This window comes from Mesoplodon mirus, assembly GCF_964341445.2.
Source record: "Mesoplodon mirus genome assembly, chromosome: 20".
Taxonomy (NCBI): domain Eukaryota; kingdom Metazoa; phylum Chordata; class Mammalia; order Artiodactyla; family Ziphiidae; genus Mesoplodon; species Mesoplodon mirus.
In genome coordinates, this window is record NC_138996.1 from 11,885,559 (window position 1) to 11,909,253 (window position 23,695).

Below are 23,695 nucleotides of genomic sequence, written 5' to 3' on the forward strand. Positions count from 1 at the left end.
ATACTCTGTATATTTCTATCCTTTTATATTTATTAATGTTTGTTTTATGGCTAGTATATAGTTTATCCTGCAGAATGTTCCATGTGCACTTGAGAAGAATGTATATTCTGTTGATGAACAGAGTGTTCTATAGATGTCTGGTAGGTCTAGTTGGTTTATGGTGTTGTTTACATCTTCTATTTCCTTGTTGATCTTAGGTCCAGTTGTTCCATCCATTACTGAAAGTGGGGTACAGAAGTCTCTATTATTATTGAATTGTCTATTTCTCCTTTTATTTCAGTAAGCTTTTCCTTTGTGTATTTTGTTGTTAGGTACATATATATTTATAATTGTTATATCTTCCTGATGGATTGACCTTTTCATCATGTCCCTCTTTATCCCTAGTAATATATATATATATATATATATATATATTTTTTTTTTTTTTTTTTTTTTTTGCGGTACGCGGGCCTCTCTCACTGCTGTGGCCTCTCCCGTTGTGGAGCACAGGCTCCGGACGCGTAGGCTCAGCGGCCATGGCTCATGGGCCCAGCCACTCCGTGGCATGTGGGATCTTCCCGGACCGGGGCACAAACCCGTGTCCCCTGCATCGGCAGGTGGACTCTCAACCACTGCGCCACCAGGGAAGCCCCCTAGTAATATTTTTTGTTTTAAAGTTTATTTTGTCTGATATTAGCATAGCCACTCCAGCCTTCCTATAGATACAGTTTGCATGATATTTCTTTTTCCATCTTTTTACTTTCAAGCCATTTGTGTCTTTAAATCTGAAGTATGTCTCCTGTAGACAGCTGAGAAGGAAAAACCTCCTACTCCTACGTTTCTCCTTTATCCTCACACTGTTACCACACTCAGAACACTTCTGATACCAGATGTGGGGGGGGGTTCCCCCACACCAAGCAATTCTGCAACACCAGCTAGGTGTTCCACAATTCAACTTAATTCTGACACTTTCTATCTGGAGATAGCATTAGATTCCACGAGTTAGGGGCTCAGTCCCATGAGACTACCCCCCCCTTACTTCAGATGCCAATTGCAAGTAGTAGGTCCCCAGGTTACCCACAACTTATGTCTGACTCGGCTACAGATCGGAGGTTCCCATGATCTCCTCCCTCTTGGATTTATTTGCTAGTACAGCTCAAAGAGCTCAGGGAAATACTTAAGTTTACCAATTTATTAAACGATATGGTAAAGGATACAGATGAACAGGCAGATGAATAGATACATGGGGCAAGGTCTGGGAGGGTCCTGAGCACAAGAGCTTCTGTTCCTTTGGAGTTAGCTGTGTCACCCTCCCAATATGTGAATGTGTTCACCAACCTGGAAGCTCTCTGAACCCCATACTATTGGGATTCTTTTTTTTTTTTTTGAGGTATACGGGCCTCTCACTGCTGTGGCCTCTCCCATTGCGGAGCACAGGTTCCGGACGCGCAGGCTCAGGGGCCATGGCTCATGGGCCCAGCCGCTCCGCGTCATGTGGGATCTTCCCGGGCCGGGGCAGTAACCCGTGTCCCCTGCATCGGCAGGCGGACTCTCAACCACTGCGCCACCAGGGAAGCCCTGCTATTGGGATTTTTATGGAGGCTTCCTCATGTAGGCATGATCAACCCCTCTCCAGTCTCTAAAGAATGGGGAATGAGGCTGAAAATTCCAAGCTTCTAATCATGAGTTGGTCTTTCTGGTGACCAGCCCTATCCAGGAGCCATCCATGAAAACACCTAGAGTTGCCTTGTTAGTATAAAAGACACTCCTGTCACCCAGGAAACTCCAATGGATATAGGAGCCCTGTGTCAGGAACCAGGTTCACACACCAAATACTAGAACAAAAGATGCTCCTAGTGCTCTTATGACTTAGGAATTTACAAGGGTTTCAGGAGCTCTACACCAAGAACCTGGGGCAGAGACCAATATATATATTTTTTCCCATTATCTCACACAGCATATAGTTGCATCTTCTTTTTTTCAATCCAGTCTGACAATCTCTGTCTTTGATTAGATTGTTTAATCTATTCACACTTGATGTTACTATTGATATAGTTGGATTTATATCTGCCATTTTATTTTTTTGTTTTCTATATCTCATATTTGGTTTTGTTCCTCTATTCTTCCTTTACTGCTTTGCATTAAGTGAATATTTTCTAATGCAGCTTTTTAATTTCTTTAATGAGTATATATACATATATGTATTACATATATGTATATATATGTCTATCTTTCCTTGACCACACCTAGCTGTTAAAGCTCCACAAATTTCCAGCTAATTTCTTTACTGTTTACTTGGGACATAAATTGCTCTACAAACTGATCCAACCAAATCTGGGTTCCTTGGAAGGGACACCTCCCAAAGTCAGTGTTTGAGATGTGTTCCGACCCCAGAGGGCCCCTCCCAGTGATCTCTTTCCCTAGTTCTCTCCAGCAAACTGGCTGGCCTGCAGCCTGGTCTGTATCTGCAGTGAACCTACTGATCTCCCAAATGCCTTTCACGACACCCTCCACAGTTTTTGAGAACCTCCTTCGGCTTCAGCTTCTCCATATTCTGATGCAAATAAAGTCAGTTCCTTTGGGAAAAGAGTAGGAGCTACCGGTTTTACAGCCTGCGTCTGCCTCCAGATAAATGTCTGAGCTACACTCTGCAGTTGGGTTGGGGACAATGGTGTGCTTCTCTGAGAGACACCCCTGCTTTAAAAGCTGAGCACCTGGGGGGAAAGGGCAGTAGCCTCAGGCCTTCCAAGCTTGCCTTACAAGCCAGGGTAAGGGTGAGCAGAGCCCCAGTGTTCTCAGCAGTGCCCTACCCAAGGTAAAGCCTCCATTCCACAGGTAGGGACAGGGCATGGGTAGGAACCACCACTATTGGCCACACTTGCCTGGAACGTGGCCTTTGCAACAGTAGTTGGGGGCAAGATGAGCAATGTCGATGTGCTGCCCACCCAGGAGCGAAGAAACTTTGTTTTATTTGCCGCTCCAGTCTAATGGAGTTTCTCTCTCACTGAGCTGGGGGTTGGGGGGTGGGAGAGGTGGAGGATGGCACAGAATCTCACTGTTCTTACCGAGTTTGAGTAAACTTTCTAAAAAATAAATGTTTCCTCATTTGCTAAATTCCTTAAGACCATTTCCAGAGACTTTAATTTGGTTGTTTTTTAAAAACATTTTTCACCAGTTTCACTGAGGACTGGGCCCACAGAGCTCCTCACGCTGTCATGCCAGAGCTGCAACCTGGCATTATTTTGAACTTATTTTATATATTATTGTAGGATTGTACAAGTATTTGTAATTACCTTAGTATTGTTAGGAACCAAAATTTTCCATACAAAAGTAATAAATACAATCTAAGAAGTAAAAATAATCTATGACATTAAATTTGAATTAACACAAATATGAACTTATTTATTTTTCTGTTTTAAAATATTGATACTTATTCACAACATTGTAAATCAACTTCACTCCAATAAAAAATTTTTTAAATACTTATTTTATATAACTCTGTCCATTGAAAAGGTCTAGAAGCAATGACAACACAACAGCAATCAGTATACCTAGCACCCAAATGTAACTGCTGTACCAGTTATTAAGCGACTGGCCCTCAGCTCCAAACACAGCATTCTGTAACTGGCTCTGAGATGCAGGATCAGGAGTCTGCAAACAGTTCTCTTTGCCACTTGCTCACTATTTGGTTCTGCCAATAGGGGGCACTAGGTTAGAGGAGGGGAGAATAGACTTGCTCCCTCCTGTTTGCTCGCCTGCTTCCCGTTCCTGCCAGTGCCAGCCCAGCAAAGCCCTTCAACCTGGGGGCAGCATCAGTCAGCAGAGTCTGCAGACTCCTGGTTTCCCGAGAACTCCCTCACAGGTACCAGCACCAGCTCGGCAGTGCCTCCTCGGTGCCAGCTATACCAGGCCATTCTTCCAAGTTTCCAGGTTCTAATACCCCCAACCTCTTCTCTTTATTCCCCAGCCCCAGGAATTGAGGCTGTTTCCTGCAGTAACTATCTTCTGTGTTACATTTTCTCTTTTTACCTTTTCAGATCTCCAATACCCATTTAACTAATTTCCTAAATCAAATTCTCTCTTTTAAAAGAACTAGTGTAGGTTCTGTTTTCCTGCCTGGATCCTGACATATATAGCTTCTAAATAAAATTCTCCAATTAAAAAACTAAACAAAACAAAACAAAAACAAGGTTTCTTAAAAGAATGGCTGATTTTAACATCTGGGCCAGACTATACAATAAGCCTGGCATATCTTGTACCAGAAATCAAAGAAGCTGTCAAAAATCAATGGGTCAGGGGCTTCCCTGGTGGCGCAGTGGTTGAGAGTCTGCCTGCCGATGCAGGGGACACGGGTTCGTGCCCCGGTCCGGGAAGATCCCACATGCCGCGGAGCAGCTAGGCCCGTGAGCCATGGCCCCTGAGCCTGCGCGTCAGGAGCCTGTGCTCCGCAACGGGAGAGGCCACAACAGTGAGAGGCCCGCGTTAAAAAAAAAAGAAAAAAAAAAAAAATCAACGGGTCATGTCAAAAGGACTTAGAAGCCAAGAAGAGGGGGCTCCCATTGGCATCATATGGGATCATTTAAGCAATAAAAGAATGACAGCAACTGATTGAGACACATTCAAAATACTGAATATATATATGTGTACACATACATACATATGTTATGTAAATGAGTTCATAAAATACTTTAAAAAACAGTAAGAAACAGTTCCCTTTCTGTAATTTTAATGGGGTTTAGAGATGAATAAAAATTACATCTTCCATCTTATCCTAGGAGTCCTTTTTTTAAAAGATGGATAAATATTTATACCTTGATTGTGGTACTGGTTACATAACCATATGTGTTTGTCAAAACTCACAGAACTATACCTTAAAAATGGTAAAATTTACAATATGTAAAATATATCATAATTTTTATATGAAAAAAAGAATGTCCTCAATGAAGCAGTAAAAATTATTAATTTTATTAAGTCTTAATTAAAAAGACTGCCTTTGCTTTTTTTCCCCCCTTTTGGACAAAATGGAACAAATCTAAAAATATCCCCAGTAACAATGAAAGCCTGCAGCTCAAGGCCCTCCTAACATGACACTAATCCTATGAAATAGCGTTTGGTTTCACAGGAAGCTGGCTGAAGTTGACAGCTGTTCTATAGACCAAACTGCCGATTTTATCATGTGCCGAAGTCTCTCCAAACTTTTTATGTGCTGTCTGAAACTAGACAAAGGTGATGATAAAAGATGATGTAAACTAAACAAATATGATAAAAGGTTTTCACAAGTAGGAATAATGTGAATGAAAGTTTTTGTGACAAAGGAAATTTGATTAAAATTATGCAAGAACATAATAAGTTTATTTACTTTCTTCTCTTTTGAGAAGAAATACCTATATCTCAGGTGAAGGCTGGAGTCAACACCTTTCATGTTTATCACAGAACTATCTAGTCCCATAAGAAGTGGATGTATGGTTTACAACGTGACGTGCCGCCATGCCCCCAAAGACTAACCCCAGCCCAAGCAAATCTAACAGTAGAGGAATCTCAGTAGTGCTGGTACTCTACCAAAGATCCATTTACACGTTTGTTTATATGTTTTGTAAGAATTAGACAAAAAACATTATTAGAAAACTACATTACAAATTATTTTTATAGCGATATATTCCAAAATCACTAAAAAGTACTTTATGCTCCTGTACTGGCCATCATCACAAATTTCTCAGCTTTAACCTCATTTGGGTCTCTTCCGTGCTTCCCCACAGTGCCTCCTTTCCCCCAGCACCTGCTTCAACATATCAAGTTCCCAGTGTATCCCATCCCAGTTCCTTTACCCTCAGATGACCTAGCCTCCTTCTTCATCGACAAGGACATCAGGAGCCAGGAACTCCTCCAATGCCCCTCTCTTACAACTCAAAGCTTCCTTTCTCCCCCTCTAGCTCTGGGAGAGGTTTCTCAGCTCTTCCTCACTTCTTAATTCGCTTCTCCCCAAGCCATATGCCATCCTTTTGTTAGCATCTTTTTTCTCAATCTACTAGCTTACTCTCATCAATTAAGTCTATCTGGTCTATTGTGTCATTCAAAGCTTGTGTTTCCTTATTTATTTTCTGTATGGATGATCTGTCTATTGGTGTTAAGCGGGGTGTTAAAGTCCCCCACTATTATTGTGTTACTGTCGATTTCTGCTTACAAACATCCTCAAGCCATCTCATCCTAAAAATTCTTCCCTCAATCCTGCTTCCCAGTCAAGTGACCACCTTCTCATTTACTAACAGTTTACACCACTTCTCCTGCCATCCAAACCCCCCATTCATTACTTAAATACGGTTTTAAACTCCCACCACTAAAATCAATGATACCTCTTTAATTGCCAATCGAACTGCTTCTCTTCAGTTCTCATATCACTCACCTGCAAAATAACTGTGGCCTCGCTTGGTCTGTATCACACGACGTTCTGATTTTCCTTCTATCCAAGTATTCTCGCTCATTGTCTTCCGGGTCCTCTCTCTCTCTCACCCATCCTAGATCTCAAAGCTCTCCCCTGGCAGCATAACCTGGTTTGGTAATTCACTTACGCTTCCATTTGATGACTCTCAAATCACTGTCTCCAACCCCTGTCTCCCTCCTAAGCCCCACATCTATTGTTTTGTTCCCAGACAACAACTCCTCAACACAACAGACTCTAAAATTGGACATCAAAAAACCACAAAACAAAAACAGAAAATCACAGACGTCTCTCTAATCAATCACATACGTTGCATCAAGAGCTCAGCTCTCAGTAACCACCGTCACTAACTGGCTTTCAGCAGATATGAAATAAAGGCAGTACATAAACCCTTGGCCAGTCTTTGTAATTTTTTTTAGGCTCCTCTATTAACCAATCACTAGTTCTTTTGGTACAAAACTAAACCAGGGCTTCGCTGGTGGCGCAGTGGTTAAGAATCCGCCTGTTAATGCAGGAGACACAGGTTCGAGCCCTGGTCCGGGAAGATCCCACATGCCGCGGAGCAGCTAACCCCATGTGCCACTACTACTGAGACTGCGCTCTAGAGCCCGTGAGCCACAACGACTGAGCCCAGGTGCCACAACTACTGAAGCCCACATGCCTGGAGCCCGTGCTCTGCAACAAGAGAAGCCACCGCAATGAGAAGCTTGTGCACCACAACGAAGAGTAGCCACCACTCACCACAACTAGAGAAAGCCCGTGCGCAGCAATGAAGACCCAATGCAGCCAAAAATAAAATAAATAAAATAAAATAAATTTATATATAAAAAAACTAAACCATATATATCTTCCCATAAAAACCTGTTCCTCTTGTCATTCCTATGAAATCTTTATTCCTATGAAATACCAAAAATTCAGAATTACCTTCTGTTTCTCTTGAAACCCTCACTTGCAGTTGATATACACCTTTGAAAATTTTTTGAGGGACTTTCCTGGTGGCGCAGTGGGTAAGACTCGGCACTCACAATTCAGGGGGTCAGGGTTCAATCTCTGGTCAGGGAACTAGATCCCACATGCATGCTGCAACTAAGAGTTCACATGCCACAACTAAAGAGCCCAGGTGCTGCAACTAAGGAGCTGGCGAACCACAACTAAGGAGCCCGCCTGCCACAACCAAGACCCAGTGCAGCCAAATAAATAAATAAATATTTTTTAAAAAAAGAAAATGTCTTTCGAATCTATGTAACTTGTTTTTTTTAAATGTATTTTTCAATTATTTTTATTTTATCATTTATTTATTTATTTATTTATTTTTGGCTGTGTTGGGTCTGCATTGCTGCACACAGGCTTTCTCTAGTTGCAGCAAGCGGGGGCTACTTTTCGTTGCAGTGCCCAGGCGTCTCTTTGCAGTGGCTTCTCTTGTTGCGGAGCATGGGCTCTAGGCACGTGGGCTCAGTAGCTGTGGCTCGCGGGCTCTAGAGCGCAGGCTCAGTAGTTGTGGCGCACAAGCTTAGTTGCTCTACGGCATGTGGGATCTTCCCAGACCCGGGATCAAACCCGTGTCCCCTGCATTGGCAGGTGGATTCCTAACCACTGCACCACTAGGGAAGTCCCCTATGTAACTAGTTTTGAAACACATCCAAAAAATAAGATAGATAGATGTGATAAACATAATAAGTGCTAACCATAGAATCTAGGCGGTGGATGTATTGGTTTTCACACACAATCTCAACTTTTCTAGACGTTTGAGAATTTTTATTAAAAAATGTTGAAAAGAACCTGTCTACATTCAGACATTGTTGAAACACATGGCCTTTTTGTTTCTTTTCTGCCCTAAGTGGGAGCCTAACTAAGCTGTCTCCCCAAACCCTCCCACTGTAGCCGTCCTCCAAGATGGCTCCCAAAGACCCCTGCCTCCTGCATTCACACGCATGTGAAGTGGCCTCCCACACTGTGCTGGGGCTGGTCTCCACGACCAGTAGTATACGGCAGAAGTGATGGTGGATCACTTCCCAGCTTAGGTTAGAAGAGACTGCAGCTTCCAGCTTGCATCTCAGCACTCTCTCAGATGACTCGTTCTGGGGGAGCACGTAAATCCCCCAGGGACCTGGTTAACATGCACATTCTGATTCGGCAGGTCTGGGGCAGAGCCTGAGATACAGCATTTCCAACAAGCTCCTAGGTGATGCGTATGCTGCCAGGGTAGGAATCAAACTGCAGTGCTGCAAGTAAAGCTAACGAGGTAAGAAGACAAAGAACACAGGGAGAGGTTCTCCGTTTCTTCTCCTGCCGTATTTAAATAGGTTAATATAAAGTCAAGCCTTTGTAGTGGTTCAGTGCAACATCATCTCAATACATTCAATTCTGCCAAGCAATGCGTCTCAAACGTGAACGTGCATATGAATCACCGGAGGATCTCATTAAACTGCAGCAGCAGTAAGTCTGGAGCAGGAGAGATTTTGCATTTCTAACAAACCCCCAAGCGACACTGAAGCTTCCGGTCCACGGCCCACACTTTTTGAGGAGTAAGGTTTTATTTTATTTTTTTTAATATTTATTTATTTGGATGTGCCAGGTCTTAGTTGCAGCACGTGGGATCTTTTATTTGCGGCACATGGGATCTAGTTCCCTGACCAGGGATTGAACCCGGGCCCCTACACTGGGAGCGTGGAGTCTTAGCCCTGGACCACCAGGGAGTTCCAAGAGTAAGGTTTTAAAAGGCTGTATACCTTTTTTTTTTAAAGTCTGACATGTTTGATTATATAAATATGTAAAATTTACATGGCAAAAACCACAATAAAGTCAAAAGATAAACAACGAATTTAGAAAAAAAATTTCCAACACGTGTGACATGTTTATCTTTTTTATTAGTTTCCTATTACTGCATAAGAAATTATCATCCAGGGACTTCCCTGGTGGTCCAGTGGCTAAGACTCTGCACTCCCAATGCAGGGGGCCGGATTTCGATCCCTTGTCAGGGAATGAGATCCCACATGCCGCAACTAAAGATCCCACGTGCTGCAACTAAGACCCGATGGAGCCAAATAAATAAATAAATAAATATCTAAAATTTTAAAAAGGGCTTCCCTGGTGGCGCAGTGGTTGAGAGTCCGCCTGCCAATGCAGGGGACACGGGTTCGTGCCCCAGTCCGGGAAGATCCCACATGCCGCGGAGCGGCTGGGCCCATGAGCCATGGCCGCTGAGCCTGTGCGTCCGGAGCCTGTGCTCCGTAACAGGGGAGGCCACGACAGTGAGAGGCCTGCGTACCACAAAAAAAAAAAAAAAAAATTAAAAAAAAACTATCATCCAATACTTTTCAAGTTTCAGAAACGTCAACCTGAAAGACAGACTCTTGACATGGTTTACAAATGCCCATGACACATTCCAGTTTTAAGCCCAATCCCTCCAGCACCATCACCCACCCTGTGTGCACACCTGTACTCCACCAATACCTGACAACTCCCTGCACAATGTTAAGATCTTAACTTCTCTAACCTTAACCTGAAAACACACTTTTGCTTTGATAACACAGCAAGCCCGGGCAGTCGTCAGTTCAGCAGTCCTTCCTCTTTCCCTTCAAGGGAGCCTCGGTCTAGTTTGCCTACCTGTAGGCTAAGCATTTCATCTTTCTACCCTGTTATGGGACTGAAGTCCCACGGCTACTTATTCCACATTTAGACAGAAATTATGGACCTTTCTTCACAATTAACCTCTCACTACATGTTTTTTACTCATACAATTTTTAAAGATATACCATAAAACCCACCCTTTTAAAGTGTACAATTCAATGGTTTTTAGTATATTCAGAGTTGTGCAATCATCATCACTAATTCCAGAATATTTTCATCTTCCCCAAAGGAAACCCCATACCTTTTATCTATCTTCCCCAATGTCCCCAGGCCCCCAGCCCCTGGCAATGACAAATCTTTGTCTCTACAGATTTGCCTATTCTGGACATTTCATTTAAATGGAATCATACAATATTTGGTCTTTGTGACTGTCTTCGTTCATGTAGCATATTTTCAAGGTGCATCCATTTGTAGAATGTCTCACTACTTCATTCCCTTCTATGGCTAAATAATTTCATTGTATGCATATACCATATTTTATCAGTTCTTCAGTTGATGAGCATTTGGGATATTTCCCTTTTTGGCTATGATGAATAACGCTGCTATGAACATGCATGTGCAAGTTTTTATGTGGACGTGTTTTCAGTTCTCTTGGGTGTATACCTAGGAACAGACTTGCTGAGTAATATCCTAGCAGTATGCTTAACGTTTTGAGCAACTGCCCAAACCATTGAGCCATTTTACATTCCCACGAGCAATGTTTAGAAATTTTATTATCACATTTTCAACCAATGAGGATGTTATAATTCCTGAAGCAAAGGAGACGTATGCCCCCACCGTATAACGATAATTCTCTACGAAGAATATTGCATTAACAAAACAGAAGTGTATTTCCGGCACGACGACACAGAATAAAATGTTAGAGGTCCGAATATACTGAGTGAGTTAACCTTTCACAGCCAGCAGTTCTTTCATCGTAAAATAGGAACGCTGTGATGACATTTACGTTGCAGTCACCGTTAAGATGAAATAAAACAATCCACGTAAAGGTGCTTTCCTACACTGATTATCCGTGATCCAACGCGGGGCAAAGCTTTAGGGGCAAAGGGCTAAATGCCCAGTTCCCTCCCCTTCCCTCACGTTCCTTCCCAGCGGGAGGGGTTGCTGAGTGACGGAGAAGGCTGCAGCCACCTCCCTTCTCGGGGAGAGCCGACCTGACGAGCCACGCAGGAAAAATTGTTAGGACTTGAAAAGCAAGAGCCGGGCCACTCCAGCCCAACCTCGTCCCCAGGCTAGAGATTCGCAGCCTGCTACTCAGCTTCGCAGGTCAGCGCAGGATCTTTTTTCCTCCTTTCATGGTAAGACATTTATTATGGTTAAGTAGAAGACGAGGGGCAAAGAGAACACAAGCAAACCACCCCCTCACCCGCGATCCTAGTCTCTGTCTCTCCAAAGCCCCCCTAAGGAAAACACAGGAAACACGATTTATTACAAACTCTTGGAGGTGGATCAATCCCAATAGCCCTCACCCCCAAAGACTACCCTGTCGGACACCCCTGGGACAGATGGCGCAAAGCGTACCTGGTGGCCTCCTCCAGCCCGACCCGGCTCCGACCAGGCGCCTCCAGAGGGATAGTAGCCATCGCCTCCTCCGCCTTCTCCCGGCCAGGTGGTCTCAGCCGGGCCGCCCCCGCGCACTCGCCAGGAAATGGGAGGCTGGGGGGGTTCGGGGCGGGGAGGATATATGGGCGGAGGTGGGTGCACGGGCACATCTCCACCCCCAGGCCCGTAGTAGCGCCCATAAGACGGACCGTCACTGGGGCCGTAGCCCGAGCGCCTCAAGGCCGACATGGGCTCCACTGCCCCCGGGCGCTTCCCGCCCCCCAAGGCCGGCCCATTGCGCAGGCGCCTGCGGGGGAGCGCGACTGGACCGCAGGGAAGGGAGGGTCGGCCGGCAACAGCCAATCCCGAGCCGGGTCCCGCCCCCTCAGCTGCCGCGTCCTGAGAGTGGAAGGCCGGAGGTCCGTGACTCTGGGGTCTGGGAAGCAGGAAAATGAGGGGCGGCACCGTGTTCCTTAAAAGGGAGAACACATTTCCCCACTGTCTATCCAATCTAGATTCCTCTTCCACCTCTTATCAGGGATGCGGAAAGCGTATCCCAGGACCGCGCTACGGTCCCGCCTCTTCTTGAGGACGGGCACGTGATGCCGGAAGTGGGTGGGGGTAATATGGTGGCGTTTCCGGCAGGCCCCGGCTGCTGAAAGCCGGGGTGGGGGAGTTGGTTCGGGTCCGGGTTCCTGTCCCGGTCCCGCCGAGGCGGCGACCGCGATAGGAGGAAGGACGTGTTGGACGCGCTGGCTCACCGCCACTATACATTGCAGCCTTATCTCAACTCAACATGAACTATATGCCCGGCACCGCCAGCCTCATCGAGGACATCGACAGTGAGTAGTTCATCTCCTCCGAGTGAAGTCTGGGGTGAGACCCTTCTTCCCAGGAGGGTGCCTCTTAGGAGGGAGCTCATAGAATGAGTCTGGGCCGGGGGCGGTGTGTTTTTAGTAAGGTTCTGGACGTCCGGCGTTGGCATCTTCCACAGGATGCAGCAGCCACGGGACACACCGTTTGCCCACCTCCTAGCCTGCTCCCTGTATCCTGTCTCTCGCAGCCTTCACCGGCCCCCGGGCAAGCTGTAGAATTCACTTCTGCTTTTCAGGGATGCGGCTGCTGAGGCCCAAGTGTGAAAGTTGGCCGCCTCCCCGGTGCATCATCTCCCACCTGCGGCATTTCGAAGTACCAGGTGGTTACTGGTGGATGAATGAGAATTCTTAGAGAAAGGATTCTTCAAGAAACGAAAAGAGTAATACAACAGCAGTTGGACTTAATTAGCACTAAACATAGGATTTATGCCGTGTGGCCGTTTGCAATCTTCTTTTACCGTTGAGGGTATTTAGACTTTAGGGTTATGGTAATGGAGACCACTGTCGGACCAGGTATTGCCTTTTCCAGAAAGACTTGAGTCACTTCAAACTTATTTTTTTCTTCTGTTAGACAGCTTTCTCTCGCATTTATTAAGACCTCCCTTATTCCTAGTCACTGTTCTGAAGAGGAGCTCACTTCTGTACAGTTGTCTTTCCTTTTTCCAAACTCTCTCATCTGTGAATTATTCCGTAAACATTTTTTAAAGTTGTCTCAATCGTGTGATCTGTTTCATTAACTTGTAATTGCTGCAAAACGGTTTACATACAGTTCCAAACAAGTTACAGGAATCTCTGCAGTTACTATGTATGTAAATTAAAGAGTGAGTTTATGACTAAATTCTCTTCCTGTCGTTTGAAATCACTTTTTAGATCCAAATTAGTGATTTTTCTATTGAAGGGAAATATAGGTCGGACCAAAGTCATGTATGAACAACCACTGTACAAGCCTGTCTGTAATGGGTGATGAAATCCTCAATCTTAGTTATCTGAGGATGCCCTTTTGCCCACACCTCTCTCGTTATGTATCTGAATTATTTGAGGCCCCTAACACATCCTGCCATTCTACTAAAAATAATTGCTTTTCTCAAGCCTCTAACCCCTTTTTTGCAGATTCCAAGCTCCTTCTTTACTGAAAGATTTGAAACCATTTCATATGCACCCTTCACTGTGACATTCAGACACTCTCCTCTCCTCAGTCTTTCTGTATTTTCGCCCATCCTCTCATTTGAATAGGAAGTATTCCTCCCTTTCAGTTTGTGTCTTATTTCTCTTTCCTCCCACTGCTTCTGGAACCTTCTTCCATTAATATCCTGTTGCTCTCATATCCTCTCTCGCTCCCCCTCTGAATCCTCCCCTTCATGTATGTTCTTGTCTGTCGAATCTTTTCTCAGTTGTGTTTCACCATCAAATTCCCATCCCTTTTTTCACACCTTTACCCCCAAACCTCTTGAGTAATCTCCCATTTTAACTCTACTTCCTGACCACCTGCAATAGACCACCTACCTCTATTAGTCCTGCAATCTGATTTCTTTTGTCAACACACTACTGAAACTGCAGTCTTAAAGACACCTTCTGATGCACTCCTCCGAGCTCTTCCGTCTCCTCTGCAACACTGTGATACCATTACCACGGGATTCTTCATTTTCTTGATTTCTCCAACACTGGTACTTGATTTTCTTACCTCTGCAGCCGTTATTGTTCCCTAAAATAGATGGACACTTAGGTCCCATCTTTGGCTTGCTTCTTTCTTTAAATCTCTAGCAGGGCTCCTGGACTTTAATTATTATATCACCTCTTTGTGGACTTATCCAAAAACTGCTGTGATCCTGACTTCTTTGGCCAGTCTTACATCTCCAGTTGCCAGTTGACATTTCTACATAGGTGTCCTGATACCACTTCAGAACCACTACAGCTAATCACCTTCCACTGAGCTTGCTTCTTTTACTGCCAGCTCTTGGTAAATGGTCCTCCCTGACATGATGACTCAGAATTCCTACATCTTCTTTCACTCATCTCTTCAGCACCCCACTCTCTCACACATACCCACATATACACACGCACTTGGCTGATAAATCCCAGCCCTCATAACTGCAGTGTCTTGGTCCTCCCATCCTGTCCCTGCCCATCTCTCCCCTGGTTCCGGTCTCTTCTTCATGTCTCAGGCTCTGGGTGTAGCCTCAAAACTGTTCTCTCTCTTCTGCCAGTTTAATCTTCAGAGTTTTCTTGTTCCCTGTGAAGTCACGTCCAAACTCAGCCTGCTCCCAGGACTTCTCTGACTTCATCTCCTGTTCTTTCCCTCACACCCTCACCTTTTCGCCGGACGCTTAGACACATAGCTCTGTTTCTTCTGCCTAAATTACAGAGTTCCCTTCTCTTCCCCTTCCCTGTCACTCTTCCTGTGGCCAAAACTGTCCAACTCAGATACCTGCTCCAGCTAGATATAGTTTCTCTCAGTCTCACATAATTAAGATTTGCTCTCTTGTGGCACTTAATTATAGCGCCAGAAAGCCTATAAATTCCTTCAGGAAAGAATCACTGTCTTGTCCCTCTGTTCTGCATCTAGCAAGTACTTTATCCGTGGCATTAAGGAACAAATGAATGACTTTGGCTACCTGTTCTAGTGACGGGCTGACTATCATTCTTCAGTGTCAGCTCAGGGTCACCTCTTCAGAGAGCTTTTCCCTAGCCACCCTCTCTTCTGTAGCTTCTTCCCCTCTTTTTCTCATCCTGCTATCTTGTTGTTTATTCTGCTAGACTACCCACTATAGGGCATTTTTTAAAATTTGTTTGACTTTCTCCACCAGGAATATAAGTTCCTAAGGTTGGTGACTCTAAATGTTACTCTGTACTGCAGCAGTCCCTAACCTTTTTGGCGCCAGGGACCGGTCTCACGGAAGACAGTTTTTCCACGGACCCGGGTGGCGGGGCGGGGGACAGCTCAGGCGGCAATGCGAGCGATGGGGAGCCGTGGGGAGCGGCATGTGCAGCTTCGCTCACTTGCCCACCTCTCACCTCCTGCTGTGCGGGCCCGGTTCCTAACGGGCCTCGGACACCAGTCCACAGCCCAGGGGTTGGGGACCCCTGCTGTACTCTATATCGAGGCCCCAGAACAGCACATAGCTCTCCATAAATTTTATTGAACTTCTGCTCTAGTTTTATTATCAGTATCCTCATTCTGCACGTCTGAGGTTTTTTTTTCATTTAAAACCTTCCCTGATTCCAGAGTGTGAAATAGAAGCTCTCCATCTCAGTTGAGGGGAAAATAATTCTTGAATTAAGATCATAAAGATCACCTAGATTCAATTTCCAAATTTGCAGGTATAGAAACTGACATGACACTGAGAGGGTTTAACTGTCGAGCATCAGCATCTAGAACCAGTCGGCCAGGCCCCCTGACTACGTGCCCAGTCCTTGTGCCCAGTCCTTCCCCACTCTGCCGCCCCCTCGGATTCTTTCGTCACCGGTCTTCTCATGTAAACACCGACTGCGGGGTCATCCCTCTATTCCTCAGTGAGCTCTGCCCTAAATGCACTGGAAGAGGATGTGCTGGAGCTTAATCTGCTATGAACTTTGTTTTTGTTGTTACCCTGTAAACTCACAGGCGAACCGACTTCTCACTGCGGTGGCTTCTCTTGTTGCAGAGCACGAGCTGCAGGCACGCGGGCTTCAGTAGTTGTGGCTCACGGGCTCTAGAGCACAGGCTCAGTAGTTGTGGCGCGTACGGGCATAGTTGCTCCGCGGCATGTGGGATCTGCCTGGACCAGGGCTAGGACCCGTGTCCCCTGCACTGTCAGGCGGATTCTTAACCACTGCGCCACCAGGGAAGTCCCAACAGTTCATTTTTTTTTTTTTTAATTTATTTATTTATTTTTGGCTGTGCTGGGTCTTTGTTGCTGCGCACGGGCTTTCTCTAGTTGCGGTGAGCGGGGGCTACTCTTCATTGCAGTGCGCAGGCTTTCTCATTGCGGTGGCTTCTCTTTTTGCGGAGCACGGGATATAGGCGCGTGGGCTCCAGTAGTTGTGGCTCGCGGGCTGAGTAGTTGTGGCTCACAGGCTCTAGAGTGCAGACTCAGTAGTCGTGGCGCACGGGCTTAGTTGCTCCGCGGCATGTGGGATCTTCCCAGACCAGGGCTTGAACCCGTGTCCCCTGCATTGGCAGGTGGATTCCCAACCACTGCGCCACCAGGGAAGTCCCAGTTCATTTTTTAAAGATCTTTTTTTCTCTCCCCAGAAAAGCACTTGGTCCTGCTTCGAGATGGAAGGACGCTTATAGGCTTTTTAAGAAGCATTGATCAGTTTGGTACGTATTAGTCACAGACTTCTCCTGTACTCTGGATAATAAGAGCTGCCCACTGTATTTTTGTGTTGTTTCATATCGAAGTTTATTTGTCTGCAACTTTTTTCACGTGTCTGGCATAATGGAATATTGGTTTGAATCATTACATCATTGTTTTCTAAAGTACAATTAGGTGGTTCAAAAGCTTGTGTTTACAAGCTCGTATTTCTAAAACTGGTTTTCACTAGAACATGCGCTGACAGTGTTCTGGACTATTGTTTATTTTCCCCATTAGAGGGAGCCAGATGATAGAAATAAACTCAGTCCACTGAAAAAGCTGCTCATTTGTACATTGGCTTGGGTGTGACTACTCTTCAAAGCAGTTCCTGCCCTGAAGGTAATCCCTCCCTGTCCAATGAAAAGTGGGTCAGAGGCCTCTGCTGAAGCTTTTTAGGGACTCCCAACATGAAGCTCAGAATTTTATACCTTGGGATACATTAGACCCAAGGTCTTGGTCTTGGTTTTGCCTCCTGCATTTTTCTAAAGAGACCTTATATTTGCTTCTGTCTTAAGGAACTTCTCAGTTCATATCAGCATTTGCTGGACACCTGCTTAGGTCAGTGGCTTTGGGCCTGAGGAAAAACAACATAATTGAAACACATGTAAGAATTATAGACGATAAGAGCACAGATACTGCGTTTCTTCACGTAAGACAAACAGCACCAATTGAAAGAGGAAAAGGAATTATTCTTCACAGATTGTGGTTCTAAACCTTAAGTCAAATTCATCAGACTACATGAGGGAAAAGTGGTCAATAGTGACTTTACTCTCAGATTACCAGATTATGGTTATCTGACAAAGGGAAAAAATAGGTTACCGTTATATCGTAATCCATGAATACCTACATTGGGTTAAATGAATAGTGAATCCTAACTACTGAAACAAAGTTAAATCTTCGGTAAATCATCACACACACATACCCACACAACATAGAAAAACGGTTTCCTTCCAAAAAACCCCAGAGTTTTAATTTCTGCAGTTGTTTGGGCTTCAGAGTTTTCCAAGTGCCCTATCATTTGTATTTTCTTATAGCCATGTTGATATTAGCAACTAACTCATAAGGAATTTAATTTTCTTCATTTATTTCCACCATCCTCCTTATTAGTGCAACATAATCCCAAATACTCTCTCAGTTTGCAGTTGTTTAAAAGTCTCCTAAGTGGTTTGTCTCAGTGTAATAGGAAGAGATTGTTTGAAATTTTAGCTTTTTCCAGAACTAGAAAGTTTGAAAATCATGTTCAGCTAAATCTTTCTACTCAAAATAACTGATTAATTGAGTGGTGGACCTTTACCTATAAAGTAATTTGAACCAAATATCTTTGTTTCTTCCCTGTACACTTATAGCTAACTTAGTGCTACATCAGACTGTGGAGCGTATCCACGTGGGCAAAAAATACGGTGATATTCCTCGAGGGATTTTTGTGGTCAGAGGAGAAAATGTGGTCCTACTAGGAGAAATAGTAAGTGAAAACTGTTAAGCTGCTATGGCTCTTGATAATCATGCCAGTTAGGTTTCCTTTTTCTCTCTTCAAGAAGGAAAAAATATATTTTCCCCCTTCACCCAGCTTCTCAAGGAAACCACCCAATTAGCTTAGGAAGACTACATTGTAAAAGGAAAGCTACAGAGAGCAATTAACTTTGTTTCAGTGCCTCCTGGCATTTTAAAGGTTTTGATCCCATTAGCAGCAAAATACCATTGATTTTTACCTGATATCATAAAAAATACTGTCCTACATGGGAATTCCCTGGCAGTCCAGTGGTTAGTACTCCCGATCTCACTGCCAAGGGCCTGGGTTCAATCCCTGGTTGGGGAACTAAGATCCCACAAGCCACACGGAGCAGCCATAGATATATATATAAATATATATATGTAAATACTGTCCCACACAAATGTGTTTGTTAGTATGTTGTTATTGTATCTCTAATAGCAGAAAATTGAAGCTTGATACCTAACAGGAGAAGAATAATTCAATGAAATGTGGCTTGTTAACACTGGAATATTTTGCAGTCATTTAAACAGTTGGTTACAAATGGTTTTTCATGACATAAAGGTAATTAGTGGTGTTTGGGGGAAAGACACACTGCATATACAATGAGATATCTATGTTTTTTAAAGGGGGGAAGGAGAAAGAATGGCTGCAGAAGAAGCCTTTCTGTTAACTTTCTGAGGATGGGCTCAACTTCACTTGCATACTTAGCTCCCAGCCAAGGAGGAGAGGTACCTGTTATCTGTTGTCAGGAAAGCCAGCTGGCAGGTGAAAAGTTAAATCCTCTAAAGTGGTGTTACTGTAGGTCTGTATGTCTATGTGTGTGAACTATTAGAAAACTATTCCCCCAAAATATATATTAGAAGTACTCAGACATTTTTAAAGAAAATAAAACTTGATTTCACATTTTACATGAGACATTTACTTTAAAAGAAAAGTACTTTATTTAATACCTTTGACTTGATCCTCATGCTTCTGATTATTGGGCTTTCCAGGAAAATCAAACCTTGGCATTTGCTTGATTTTATCTTTAAAGTTTTCAGTAAAGTTTCCCAATCCCTAGCCACATCTTAAATCACGTTTACAGAAGTCTTTGGGGCGAAGTAGTTTGGTCCATAGCTATTTTTAATGGTAGACCATTTGAGAAAGTAAGGAGGTAATTTTGCCAGGGTCATGTTCATTCAGAGACCTCATGTCGGAAACAGCTGGAAACAACTAATCAATACTGTCCAAGTATTGCTATGAAATAACTTTTTCTAATTTTAAAAATATTGTTGTGGGGCTTCCCTGGTGGCGCAGTGGTTGAGAGTCCGCCTGCCGATGCAGGGGACACGGGTTCGTGCCCCGATCCCGGAAGATCCCACATGCCGCGGAGCGGCTGGGCCCGCGAGCCATGGCCGCGGAGCCTGTGTGTCCGGAGCCTGTGCTCCGCAACAGGAGAGGCCACAGCAGTGAGAGGCCCGCATACAGCAAAAAAAAAAAAAAAAAAAAAAAAAAAAAAAAAATATTGTTGTGGTTGATATTTTTGGTTTCGGTGTATGTTTAAGCAGCGGAAATTGTCACCTCTTTGTTTTAAAGAGGAAATGTATTACTTTGCTGTCGGGGGAAAGATTTAAGTTAAAATATCCACGCATACTGTGCTTCAGTTATATAGTAGTAAACACCACATCCATGTTTTCTGTGCTAGTTACATTGGCACAAACATGCCCCTGTGTAGATGTATGTAAAGAGAAGTGAACTTGTGTTTATTCTTAAAGCTTCATTGTTTCCTGGGGGCCCTTTTGTGGAGAAAAGTGCTCTTTTTTTTGGTATGTTATGGTTTGGATGCTGCAGAATTCTTATAGTGGTACCACTAAAGAAATATGGTTCAGGAAATGCTTACATAGTTCTATGAATCGGTAGTCAGTTTGAAGACATTATGAACCAATTCTAGGAAAACTCAAACCTAGAAGCCATTTGGATTCTGTAAACATTCAGTTGTTTGCAGAGTCCCTGGATTCTACCTCAAGGATGATGAGACACACGGCCTTAAGTAATAAGCTGATAGTTAGGAAACAGCATTATCATAACCACATGAACAGCTCAGCACATAATATTGAAAAGCCCAAGAAGTAGTACACTAAGCCAAGAACATTATCTTCCCTCCTGCTGCCCATGGGTTGTGAGGGAAGATTACACTTGATAATATATATTTTGCTGGATGCAGTTAACTTTTGACCCAGGGCAGGGCTTGCTTATGTAATTTATGTGGCTTTCATTCTAACCTTTCTGGTGAGAGTCCTCCATCTGCCGTGTCACTGCCTGCGGGTTCCGAGGCCTTAGCAGCATCTGAAGATAAGTATCCAGTGGTCGGCTGGAACGTCTGGAGAGTTTGTGTATGTGCTGATGCCTTCCCAGAATTTTATAATTAAAAGTCAGAGAGGAGGATGAGAAGTAAGAATGCCCTGTCGGTATAGGCTTTCCATGTTACTAAAACACAGAGTGACACCTGTATACTCATCTTAAGGAGAGTGAACCGAGTCTGTAGATAGATAATTTTATAGCAAGGTTCTGCATTATAAAATTGGTTATCAAATGTTTAGAAGGTCTTCAAAAATAAAAATATTAAGCATATTATGCCATATTAAGTGGGAAAAGTAGCCAATATTTGCGAGAAATACATTGGGGCCAAAACGGTTTAGTAACCTAACTGGTCTGCTGAGGTTTTCTCTAGAAGACTTGTTGCCATGGAGGAGGAATAAGTCCTGTGTTATAATGTAACAACTCCTGGTTAATGCGACAGAGGGACAGTTTATTGCCTTTGGCTCGGGATGCAGCCAGGGCCCGGTGTGGCCGGGGTGGGAGGTGGTGGTGCTACTTTGAATCAATGTTCTCTACCTTCTTCCTGAACACAAACCCCCAGAAATTAGGCTGACTTTGATCATGTATAAATACAAAATTTATTTTAAGCCATCTTGACCTCAGTACCTTCTCTCTTGGATTCCCTGGGGTTGGGGAAATAGCTGTAAGCAGCCCTAATCTTTTTTTTTTTTTTTTTTTTTTAAGAGAAGGAGTACTTGTCTAATGTAGGACTTTGGATACACGAAAGCTTTGTTATACATGCCGATACTGATCCCTGTTAAACCACACTCATATGTGTTCTATAGGAGCATTGCCAGCCATTTCTTTGTAAAATTTATCTGTCCATAGGATATTTCTGCCCTATCTCAAGTAAGAAAAATAACCCAAGCCAGATATAGGAATCCATTTAGGAACCGGTTTGCCTTTAGATCTATGATGTTTTCTATTCTTGGTCATCAGGTGAAGTTTTCCAAACCTGCTTGTTTTGTAGGACTTAGAAAAGGAGAGTGACACACCCCTCCAGCAAGTGTCTATTGAAGAAATCCTAGAAGAACAGAGGGTGGAGCAGCAGACCAAGCTGGAAGCCGAGAAGCTGAAAGTCCAGGCCCTGAAGGATCGAGGCCTGTCCATCCCTCGAGCAGATACTCTTGATGAGTATTAAGTCTTCTGCTCAGAGGCTGTAGCTCCTGGGGAGCAGGGGCTGTCACCAAACCAAGTGACACATTTGAGGAGAGACTGCAGAGCTTTGAAAAGTCATTTTTATTTGGAATTCTTTCACATATGCAACATGAAGAAATCGTGCGTTTTGTTTGTTTTTTTAATAACAAAATCGTTTAAAGAAAACAGTGGCATGGACTCCTTTCACACGTCACTGTGGACCCAGCAACTACTTCTTTATATTGCTCTTCTCAACCCAAATTAGTGGTTACAGGGAATATTCTTCATTTGCTTGTAAATAAAACATGAATCTCAAAATTGCAATGTTATTATTTCCCACGTTTGAGTTGCCTTCAGTGAAGAGTCATTAAATTTCGGCTCTCAGGTATAAGCAGTCCATACACCACATGCTGGGATCTCCCTTCTGTCACAATTCCAACCTGACAGAATGTTTTCATACCAGATATCCTGCGGGTCCTCCTTTCTCCCCTTGTCATGTTTTTACCTGATAAGAAAAACAAGTTTTCAGGCTTGAGGAGGGCTCTTTCCATGAAGTTTTGCACTTACTGATTGTAAGAGAAGCTGGTGTTTGAGAAGCAGCTGTTTCTGCTTCACCAACAGCTATCCCAGCTGCGTTCCCTTGAGATCCACGTAACGACTTCTCTAAATATTCTGTTAATTTCGTTAGGTTTTCTAGTCCTTTGGATTGAGTCTTGAGCCTCGTATGCTGTGATCAAAAAGCACAGATAAAATGGTGTCGCAGTGACTGATATATCTAGGTTATTCTCGGCCAAGCCAAGTGATGCCCCTTTTCTGGAATGATGTTGATCACGCAGGAAGCGTAAGAGGCTGTACTTTCCGAGGGTACAGGAGACATGGGTTAAAACCTGGACTCTGTTCTCTCTAGCACCTTGGGCTCAAGCAAGTCACTTATCCTCCCTGATTCTCAGTTTTAACTGTAAAATTATTCCAGATACTTATTTTATAGTCTGTTGAGCAAAGACATTCTTTGCAGGGAAGATATTTATAGCCAATTCCTATGTTTGAGTTATTTTATAGTATTAAATATACCACGTTTTATGAACTCAGATGTTTTTAAAACTGCCCCAAATGCAGACTTCTGAGCTATTCATTGGGTTGGTTTCAAGGTAGCTAATTTGTGAAGAACAGTCGCACTTAATGATTTATCTAGTGTGTTTCATCTCTAACCTTACTGTTGAATAGCCGGAATTTGTTATTAACTTCCCACACAAAGGGAAGACTTGTGGAAGAGGTGGCTAACTCTCACTACAAGAAGATGTTCTTTGAGAGTCAAAAGAATTACAGCCTTCTGTAAGCATTCTGCTTTTTTCTGAGCACCACCGTTTCAGAATATCCGGCACCTTCAAGAGATTCGGATTCACTGTACTCGTCTTTTCAACCTCCTTCAAACAGAATTCCAAATGCAATCAAGAGTCATGATTTCTTCTTACGTTCAAAGAAGAAGAATTTCCACAGTAGTTCAGGAATTTCCAAGCCATAGCTGGGCTTCAGTTATGCGTAATAATGTATTGCCTTTAGACCTTTGTCACACAGGCAGCAGCAAAGAGAGCTGAAGGGTGGAATGAGACTCCCTGCTTCCCTCCTGTTCGTCTCCCTGCTGCTCAGAGCAACGGCCTGCCCTCAGCTTTGCCCAGTCCAGGCTTTTTGCAGGAACTGAAATCGTGCTTTTTTCCTGGACCACTGCGGGTACTCCTCTACTGTTATCAGGCTTCAGAATCAATCTCAGTTCTATACCTTTGTTTTGTCTTTAATAGTTTCTTCCAATAGGGGTCCCCATGAGACCACTTTCAAGGAAAACAAACAAGATCTACTGCAGCCCCTTTCCTGGCGATCTTTATTCTGATGTAACTGGGTACAGAGCCTCTCTCTC

At 43.8% G+C, this 23,695-nt stretch overlaps 2 protein-coding genes across 3 annotated transcripts in view; one reads left to right on the forward strand and one right to left on the reverse strand.

The window, feature by feature from the left end:
• The window catches only part of BAG4 (BAG cochaperone 4), a 34,565-nt gene extending 22,629 nt beyond the window's left edge, over positions 1-11,936 (reverse strand). For both annotated transcript variants that reach the window (XM_082608519.1, XM_082608518.1), the window contains exon 1: positions 11,567-11,936. In XM_082608519.1, coding sequence (XP_082464645.1) covers positions 11,567-11,836 — 270 coding nt within the window. In that variant the 5' untranslated portion in view covers positions 11,837-11,936. The remainder of the gene's footprint in view (positions 1-11,566) is intronic.
• A 285-nt stretch (positions 11,937-12,221) lies between these two features.
• On the forward strand, positions 12,222-22,101 carry LSM1 (LSM1 homolog, mRNA degradation associated). Its single transcript, XM_082608522.1, has 4 exons — positions 12,222-12,429; positions 16,694-16,762; positions 18,143-18,258; positions 21,617-22,101. Exons 1-4 carry the CDS (start codon positions 12,384-12,386, stop codon positions 21,785-21,787), a joined length of 402 nt encoding a protein of 133 aa, XP_082464648.1. The 5' UTR covers positions 12,222-12,383; the 3' UTR covers positions 21,788-22,101.
• Positions 22,102-23,695: the final 1,594 nt, after the last annotated feature.